Source organism: Carlito syrichta, unplaced genomic scaffold (assembly GCF_000164805.1).
Source record: "Carlito syrichta isolate Samal-C Ts95f unplaced genomic scaffold, Tarsius_syrichta-2.0.1 Scaffold312739, whole genome shotgun sequence".
NCBI classification, from domain to species: domain Eukaryota; kingdom Metazoa; phylum Chordata; class Mammalia; order Primates; family Tarsiidae; genus Carlito; species Carlito syrichta.
The window spans coordinates 138,114-148,115 of NW_007256835.1; the positions used below are offsets into that span (position 1 = coordinate 138,114).

The 10,002-nt window shown below is 41.4% G+C and overlaps 1 protein-coding gene across 1 annotated transcript in view; it reads left to right on the plus strand.

Moving 5' to 3' along the window:
- The window catches only part of LOC103272535 (26S proteasome non-ATPase regulatory subunit 7), a 9,981-nt gene extending 1,768 nt beyond the window's left edge, over positions 1-8,213 (plus strand). Inside the window, exons 2-7 of the mRNA XM_008070022.2 lie at positions 1,233-1,349; positions 2,100-2,192; positions 3,128-3,225; positions 3,822-3,902; positions 5,937-6,028; positions 7,208-8,213. Of these exons, the coding sequence (XP_008068213.1) occupies positions 1,233-1,349; positions 2,100-2,192; positions 3,128-3,225; positions 3,822-3,902; positions 5,937-6,028; positions 7,208-7,652 (926 nt within the window). The 3' untranslated portion in view covers positions 7,653-8,213. The remainder of the gene's footprint in view (positions 1-1,232; positions 1,350-2,099; positions 2,193-3,127; positions 3,226-3,821; positions 3,903-5,936; positions 6,029-7,207) is intronic.
- Positions 8,214-10,002: the final 1,789 nt, after the last annotated feature.

A 10,002-nucleotide genomic window follows, 5' to 3' on the forward strand; every position in this document is an offset into this window, starting at 1 on the left:
TCACCTCAGCCTCCCAAAGGCGCGGGATTACAGGCTGAGCCACCGAGCCCGGCAAGACTGGATTTTTATGTAAGTGAATCAGACCTGGTGTGTGTGCGGGGTGTCTCTGCTTATGCTGTAGATTTCTATCTACTATCCTAAACTAAATCTTACAGGTTTTGTTTTTTCTCTTTAGCCCTTTTGATGAAGTATATAATTGAAAGACTTGCATCTCCTTAGGAGAAAATCAGAGGAGAGTTGAATTGGAGACAGAAATTCTGAAGTAAAATCTTTCTCATTCAGCCCTCCTTTAGGTGTGGTCAGTCACCACCTCACCTCTGACATCTGCCTATTCAGCCAATCAGAGAGCCACAAATGGCACACTCACGCCTCTGGGTCAGAATCACTTTCTGAGTCCTTAGACTTTACAACGAATAAGTTGCATCTAGTGGGGCTTGTAAACATGGAGCAGATGTTTCATAGAAAAACAGGCAGCCCAGAAGCCAGGCCATAAAACTGGTTCTATGCTAGCATCTTTATCCCTGAAATGGTTAGAACATGGGGAAAGGTTTTTGGTGTTTTTTGTTTTGTTTTGTTTTCTGAGTTGGAGTCTCACTCTGTCACCCAGACTGAAGTGCAATGGCACACTCACAGCCACAGCAGCCTTGACCTGCTGGGCTCAGGCAATCCTTCTACCTCAGCCTTCCAAGTAGCTGGAACTATAGGCTCATGCCATCACTCCAGCTATTCATTATTGTTGTTATTATTATCGTAGAGACAAGGTCTCTCCAAGTGGCCCAGGCTGGTCTCGACCCCCTGGGCTCAGGCAGTCCTCTCGCCTCTGCCTCCCAAAGTGCTGGGATTACAGGTATGAGCCACTGCACCCGCCCATGGGCAAAGTTTAAAGGAGAAAGAAAAGCTGCAACAAAAAAGTTAAATGTGGTAGCATAACTTAAATGTGTTTTCAAACACCAACCAAGTAATATTTTAAAACCCTAAAGCCTGGGAAGTTTTCATTCTTCATTTTAAATTTCCATAAAATTTGAGCTTGTATTACTTTGTAGTCATTGGTAAGTAAAAGCTGCCAGTGTGCATTAGTACAAAGTTCGTAAATAACCCTTATATTTAAAATAAAGAACTGACCTAACCCTGTGACATTTGTTTAGGAAGGCTGGTTCCCAGGTAAATTATATCTGTGCCAGTGATGTTTTCCATTGAGCATCAAGTCCATGTTTCTGTACATACCCATCCAGGTCGACCTTCTCTTTTCTCATTCAGAATTGGCAAGGTTGGAAACCAGAAGCGCGTTGTTGGTGTTCTTTTGGGGTCGTGGCAAAAGAAAGTACTTGATGTATCCAACAGTTTTGCAGGTAAAAAATCAGTTTTTCTTAGTATGGTTAAAGTGTCAGTTGGTTTTTAAAAAAAATAAACATTTCTTAACATATTTTACTACAACCCAGAGATTCTATTTCAGACTTGCTAAAGTATGGAAAAGAGCCTGAAGGCTCTACATTAGACCAGACAGTCAATATGTTAAACTCGCAGGCCATGATCTCCATTGCAAGTGTTCATCTCTGTTGTTGTAGTCCAGAAGCAAATGTAGGCAGTATGTAAACAAATGAGTGTGGCTATATCCCAGTAAAGCTTTATAAAAACCAGCTGGTAGAGTTGTCAACCCCTGCCAGTAAACCATGGCAAGGGAAGAGATGGGGAATGTTATCCTTTACTGCATATCATGAATCTTTACAAGTGCATATCCATGTGTTAACCTTTTATGCTTAATGCAGCAACAACAACAGAATAATTGCTGGCATGACTAGAGGTCACTAACTCCAGTGTCTAAAAGGACCAGCCACTTATGTGATTTGGCAAATGGGAGATAATAGGAAATGATGGGGCTTCTAGCAAACTGAAAAGCACATGTCTTTTATAAAGGAATAGCCTCTGTTGGGCTCTGGCCAGTAGTTGCCAGGGCTCCCAGTTTTCTGGGAAACTGGAGTCTGGATTTTTATGTAAGTGAATCCGATCTGGCGTAGGAGTCTCTACTTGTGACCTGTGTTCTAGATTTCTCTCTAGTATCCTAAAGTAAATCTTTTTTTTTCTTCTTCTTCTTCTTTTAGTCCCTTTTGATGAGGATGACAAAGATGATTCTGTCTGGTTTTTAGACCATGATTATTTGGAAAACATGTATGGAATGTTTAAGAAGGTCAATGGTATGTCTTGATTTTCTGAGGTGTTAAAGCATGGCATTGATCTATGTGTATGTTTATGTGGGAGTTTTCTTTTTGTGTATAACTATTCCCTTTTCTTTAATGTCAAGGGCCCCTCGACTTAGCTAGACTTAAGTAAGACTAGTGGTAGCAGAGGAATGAGGTACAATAAATGAAAAACTAGAGTAGCAATTGAAGGCCAGATAGGCCTTCTGGGTTTGGCCAAGGGAGGAACCCTCTGATTACAGCAGTGTAGAGAGCTATCAAGTAAAATTTACCATGGATTGCCTGAGCCCGCGGGTTCGAGACCCGCCTGGGCAACTTGGCAAGACCTCATCTCTACAATAAATCAAAAAATCAGCCGGGCGTGGTAGAGCACGCCTGTAATTCCAGCTACTCAGAAGGCTGAGGCAGAAGGATCACCACAGCCCAGTGGGTCAAGGCTGCAGTGGCCGGGAGCGGCCAGTGCACTCCAGTCTGGGCGACAGTGAGACTCCAACTCAAAAAAAAAAAAATTTTACCCTTCCCTAGAGCACTAGTACCACCAGAGTAAATATATCTCTGTTACGTGTCGTGTGTTTTTTCCATTTTATTTCATTACAGCAACCACAATGCTTTAGAAATGCTTATTTCAGCAACACGGTGGCCATTTACGTGACATGAACTTGTGTTTGTTTATATTTTGCCTTGGAATTGTTCTTATGAATGACTGGTCTCCTAAACTAGTTTGGGATATAGAGGTCTCTGGATTTCTCACACTGCTTATTTTCTGAAAATTTTCTTTTTGAGTTTTAGATTTAATACAATATGTCAAGGTTGAAAATAGATGTCTGGAATTTTCAGAAAGGTAGAGGACATAACAACTGATGTTCTTATCCTTTTTGAAAGAGTTGTATCTTCATGAAACAATTAAAACTCACTAATTTTTTCCTTCCCAGCCAGAGAAAGAATAGTTGGATGGTACCACACAGGCCCTAAACTACACAAGAATGACATCGCCATCAATGAACTCATGAAAAGATACTGCCCTAACTCAGTAAGTGCTCTCCATTTCTAAAACTCTTAAATGATATTCTTTGCCGGCCAGCTAAGAGCATCCTAGGAAGGATTGGGGTGGCAAATCAGTTCACTGCTTTTTCTCCATAAACTTGTGTTAATTTGTAGTATTCTGTGATGTATACTATAACCTAATGTATTTAGTAGTAACAGTTAACACCTGCTAAGTGCCATGTGTGCGTTATCTTACATAATCCTCTTAGTAACTACATATCCTCTTTATAGATGAGAAAACTTAGGTTCAGAATGGTTTTCAAGATCTGATGGGTGGTGGATCTGGGATTGAAATTTTGGCTTTCTTGACTCTCGTGTCCTTGTGCTTGATAATGACACTGGGGGAAAAATTAAATAAATAACAAACCAAATAAATATAATGACACTGTACTGCCCCTCAGCTGGAGGGGAGTTAGAGCAAATGATAAGATAATTTGAAATCTAAACACATTTTTGCTGAAAATTCTGGTGCGTTTCTAATTGAATGAATGAAATAGCTTTACTATTCATTAGAAAAATGACTGAAATTTCCCATTTTGAGTCGGACATGAGGTGGTTTGCTAAGATGTGTTTCTCTGCCAGGTATTGGTCATTATTGATGTGAAGCCAAAGGACCTGGGACTGCCCACAGAAGCATATATTTCTGTGGAAGAAGTTCATGATGTAAGTCATCTTGCTATAATCCTAGGAGATTAGATTTGTTGCATATTGGGTGATTATGTTTATGTGTGTTTTTGTTTGTTTTCTTTTCATTTTCAAGTCAATAAATTCTCTATAACAAAGAGAAGGTGGGTGATCTTACTTTTTTTCCCCTTTGAGTTTTTGAGTCAACAAATTTTAAAAATAAAGGGAACTGTGCAAATCTAAAGTCCCCTTTTGCAAATGAAATTGAGGCCTAGGCCGAACTCAGTGGCTCAGCCTGTAATCCCAGCACTTTAGGAGGCCGAGGTGAGTGCATTACCTGAGCCCACGGATTCAAGATCAGCCTAGGCAACTTGGCAAGACCTCATCTCCACAATAAATAAAAAAATAAATAAATAAAATAGCCAGGCATGGTAGCATGTGCCTGTGGTTCCAGTTATTTGGAAGGCTGAAGCAAAGGATCCCCTGAGCCCAGCAGATCAAGGCTGTGGTGGCCATGAGCATGTCACTGCACTCCAGCCTGGGCTACAGAGTGAGACTCCAACTCAAAAAAGAAAAAAGAAATTGAGGTCTAAAGTAGTCAAATGAAATGGAGGAAATGGAGAGCCTGGTGAGCTTGGTCTTCATCTAATGCAGTCTCCACTGTTGAGCCTCCTTTGTGCCAGTATCCTTTGCTCCTTGAAGATTGCCAGATATCACAGGTTTCCAATTTGTAAAATGTCAGATCTGCCAGAAGCTAGATGGCAAGACCTGTCTGTGTGATCATTTGACACCTGAATGATCATTTGACATCTGAATGCTCAGCTCTATCGCATCCAGTACCTGCTGTGTGATTTGTTCACTTGTGCTTTGAGTATACAAGTGAAGAACTGCCAGAATATAGCTTTTCTCTGTTTCCAGGAAAGTTTAACTCAGTTCTAGGATAGGACTTGATGTGACAATGTCTGTGTGTGTGTTTTGTTGAGAGCACAAAATATTTGTACTTAGGTATCTACCAAAGAACTCACTCTTAAATTTCCAAAGTCAACAGCTTGAGGGCTGGATTAAAGTCTGCTTTTAGATTTAGATATGCAGTACTTATCCTTACATTCAGTATTAAAATTGGGACTATTTTAGGCCAGCTTCCTGCAAATGTTTTTTACACTGTGCTCTATCCACCTGTTTTTCTTTGTGCCTAGCTTCCAGGGAACCTAGATCCAAATGTATTACCTGGCTGTAGTAAACTTTCAACCTTGGTCTTGATTTGTTTGTAGTTAATGTTTACTCTGCCTCTTGAGAAAAAAAACTTGAGGTTGCTCATACACATGCCAGTGAAGCAAGATATTTTTTAGTAGGGAATAAAGGGACATGTTAAAAGATGAAATTAGAGAATTAGTGCCTGAAGAGCTTGCCATGAAATCTTACAAATTTGTTAAGTCCTTCACGACTGATGACTATCTTAGTCGGGCACAGTGGCTCATGCCTATAATCTCGGCAACTTGAGATGCTAAGGCAGGAGGATCACTTGAGGTCAGGAGTTCCAGACCAGCCTGGGCAACATACTGAGACCCTGTCTTTTTAAACCAAAAAAAAGATTGATGACTATCTTGGCATCCAAAGTAGAGAATGACTCTGGCAGGACTCACACTATCCTAAATAAAATAATAACAATTAATGTTTATAGCACTTAGTGTAAAGTAAGTTTTCTGTGTATTGTCCATTCTAGACAGAAATATATACTTTAAGAATCAACCTGAAACTTCCCTGAGTGTCCATCCTCAGTGGTGGCTTGGAATACCAAGATTCTCTGCAAAAAAAAGATTTTCCTCAGAAAACAATTTAGTTTTCACCATAGCATACAAACAAGCTACTGATAATCCCCTAGCATACTTCATTACTGAGCACCACCATAATGCTGTTAGCTTTGAGAGCTAAGCTTACCCACCCTTGCCATGGAAAACAGTAACACACCAATGAAATGAGCTGATTTAAAACAGAGGGCTCAAGGTATGAAAAGGAACATGTGCCAGTTTGTTTGTTGAAAGTAAATAACTATAGTTGAGCCTTCTCTCCCAGGATGGAACTCCAACCTCGAAAACATTTGAGCATGTGACCAGCGAAATTGGAGCAGAGGAAGCTGAAGAAGTTGGAGTGGAACACTTGTTACGGTGAGACCTTAGTACAGCGTGAGAACCTGTAGCTGCCCGAGGAGCCACTTAGTGTAAAGAAGAGAGCTGGGCAGAGAGCTGGCTTCTGACCCTGGCCTTCCACTAAGGATTCTCTTGTTCTGAACAAATCGCAGTCCCTTCTGAACTTTGTTTTCTTGTTTATAAATTGAGGTGGTTGAACTAGATCATCTCTAGTGTCACGTTACAATTAATGGCTTTGTGGATAGCACACCTTGTCCAGAAACTGATGTTGACTGACAGGAACAGATATGTGAAATAAATGCAGGCCTGCACCCTCCGCTGGGTGTCATTTCTGCTGAATGGAACCCCTTTCCTGCAGAACATCTTTGTCTTGGGATAGGCTTTGTTTTTAAAATGCTGTATCTATTTATTCCTTACTTGAAAAAGGCAGTCGTTTTATCAACCAATGAGGTTCTTTCCAAAAATTACTACTTACTGACTTAAGCTCAAAACATCTTAAGAGACACAGGTGAGCCGGGCTCGGTGGCTCAGCCTGTAATCCCGCGCCTTGGGAGGCTGAGGTGAGTGGATTACCTGAGCCCACGGGTTCGAGACCCACCTGGGCAACTTGGCGAGACCTCATCTCTACAGTAAATCCAAAATTGGCTGGGTGTGGCAGTGCGCGCCTGTAGTTCCAGCTACTTGGAAGGCTGAAGCGGAAGGATCGCCGGAGCCCAGCAGGTCGAGGCTGCAGTGGACAGGAGCAGCCACTGCACTCCAGTCTGGGCGACAGAGTGAGACTCCAACTCAAAAAAAAAAAGAGAGAGACACAGGTGGAGAAAATGCTACCCTTTTTAGGAGTCAGGGGAGTTGAATAGCTTCATAATACAAGGTTACCTTATAACGTTATTGGAGGATCTGAACTGTTGGCCTAAACAGTCTTTTTTTTAAAAGTGAAAATGATTTCATTTTAGTTGTCTCTTGTAATCATCTTTTGAAAAACGTCCTGTGGTGAGAAAAATAAGATGTGTGCCCCAAATGAAAACATAATTAAAGTAATTTATACCCAAATCTTTATCACATGGAAAACTATCATTTTTTCTTTTGAAAACTTGTCCCTTCAAACAAAGGTGGATGTTTTCTTAAAAGGTGAGAACTTGTGTGGTTATATGGTACGCTGATGCTTTTTCTTGCCCTTTCTTATTGTGGGTATTACAGAGACATCAAAGACACTACAGTGGGCACTCTTTCCCAGCGGATTACAAACCAGGTCCATGGCTTGAAGGGACTGAACTCCAAGCTTCTGGATATCAGGAGCTATCTGGAAAAAGTAGCCACAGGCAAGCTGCCCATCAACCACCAGATTATCTACCAACTGCAGGATGTCTTCAACCTGCTGCCAGACGTCAGCCTGCAGGAGTTTGTCAAAGCCTTTTACCTGAAGACCAATGACCAAATGGTTGTGGTGTATTTGGCCTCTCTGATACGCTCTGTGGTCGCCCTGCACAACCTCATCAACAACAAGATTGCCAACCGGGATGCAGAAAAGAAAGAAGGGCAGGAAAAAGAGGAGAGCAAAAAGGATAGAAAAGACGATAAGGAGAAGGAGAAAGACAAGGAAAAGAGTGATGTAAAGAAAGAAGAGAAAAAGGAGAAAAAGTAAAACATTGTAGTTTTTTAATTTGTAAATTAAAATCTTATAAACTAAATCAGTGTGCCACCAGAGGGTTCTTTTTCACTTCAAGTGCTTGTTAAAAAGCTGTCCTGATGAGAGCTCTCGGCTTCCGGTCACCCTTGCCGTGGCATCACATGGAAGTGAATTATCGGATAGAGGGACTGGTCTTAAAGCTAAGCTGCAGCTTCAGCTGCTGTGAGTTGGGGATGTGATAGTCAGTTCAGGCTTCAGATGGTGTGAAAAAAAGGAAGAGATGTCAATACAACATTCTGGGTACTCTTCATTCTTTTATCTGTAAAACCAGGAAATGAATTTTCCCCATCTTGAAAGACTTGGGGTCTGTTTCTGGTAATTTGCAAAACTGCTACATGGAATGCATGAATTCCATATGTTCTCTGCCTCATAACACCTCAACTTCTGACCCTTCTGAACTCTGTCGAGAAAACCGCATCACATTTTGGACCTGTAGCTCTGGCGTTCCCAGGGCTTGGGAGCCAACTCCATATATTGTTTACCTTCTAAGACACAATTAAATGGTTTGGTTTTTAAGTCTGTGTTCTAGTCCTTTTTGACATTGGAGTAGCAGTTGTTTTCAGGGGTTATAATTCCTCAAAGTGATCTGAAGAATTTATTTTTATTCCACAGAACCGCCAAAGGGCTAGTTAGCAGAAATGGAGTGGATACAGGTTGAGTGTCCCTTATCCTGAATGCTTGGGCCCAGAAGTGTTTCCGATTTGGGGATATTTGCTAAGCATCCCTAACCTGAAATCCAAAATGTTCCCATGAGCATTTATTTTGAGTGTCATATTGGTGCTCAAAAAGTGTCAGATAGTTGGAGCATTTCAAGTTTTTCGATGAGGGATACTCAACCTGCAGTAAGATGTAAAAGCTCTTTTTAACATGGCAAAAATTACTTAATTTATCCTAAGGGAAAACTATAGATGGATATACAAAATTAATTTTGTGAAAGTTCATTTCAGCATCATTTATATTTATGAAAATTTTAACAATTTAAAAGTAAAACATAGCCAGGCTCAGTGACTCAGCCTGTAATCCCGCACTTTGGGAGGCTGAGGTGAGTGGATTGCCTGAGCCCACAGGTTCGAGACCCACCTGGGCAACTTGGCGAGCCCTCATCTCTACAATAAATCAAAAATTAGCCGGGCGTGGTAGCGCACACCTGTAGTTCCAGCTACTTGGAAGGCTGAGGCAGAAGGATCACCAGAGCCCAGCAGGTCGAGGCTGCGGTGGCCGGGAGCGGCCACTGCACTCCAGTCTGGGCGACAGCGAGACTCCAACTCAAAAAAAAAAAAGTAAAACATGATGGTATACTACATACAGTCATTCACCTTGTATGAAGTAAACTATAAGCATATAAAAGAAGAATATTTAAAGACACTGAATATTATTGATGTAAAAGCTCTTATTCTACATAGTGAGAAAAGCATGACCACCTCAAGGATCACACGGTTTCTTAAGATTCTGAGATAAAAATGGATGGTAAAGGGAAAACTACAGAGAATGAAGTTTTACTTTGCTATTTCAGTAGTCAAAAGGCAGATGATTGTTGTATCTAACTGGATAAGAGAAATAGAAATACATAGTTTACAACTTGAGATGTTGAGATGGGAGTGTTGAGGAAGCTATTGAGATGAGCTTCCCATTTTTAGAACAGGCTGTGAGAGGAAATCGACCTATAACCCTCTCCAGAGAATAGGCAAGCACAAGATACAGGTGTGGGGGAAAGAGCCAGGATGTGATGGTTCTAAGACTTTAGGCTGGGTAATGCAGAGAATCATTCAGTTTGATGAAGTGGAATGTCTAATGAGCATCTAAGACCTTGGGACTACCTAGGCCTTATTCCTACTGTTTTTTTTTTTCTTTCTTTTTTTTTTTTTAAGTCTCATTCTCGCCCAGGCTGGAATGCGCTCACAGCCACCACAGCCTCGAACTGGTGGGTTCAGGCGATCCTTCTGCCTCAGCCCTCCAAGTAGTTAGAACCACCAACATGCACCACCACTCCTGGCTAATTTTTTGGTTTATTGTAGAGATGAGGTCTTGCCATTTTGCCAAGGCTGGTCTCAAACCCCTGAGCTCAGGTAATTCTCTCACCTCTGCCTCCCAAAGTGCTGGAATTACAGGTGTGAGCTTCAGTTCCTACTTCTAAAGAAGAGCTTGTAGCCTGTAGAGTTACTTCAGCAGAATTACTGCCTTCATGTATAATGGGGGAGCACACAGAGCTATTGATGAAGTCTTGCTTATACAAACAGCAGCTGATGGAACTGCCAAGTTCATGGCCCACACCTGAAACAAAGCCTTGCGTTCGTATAGTCCGGCA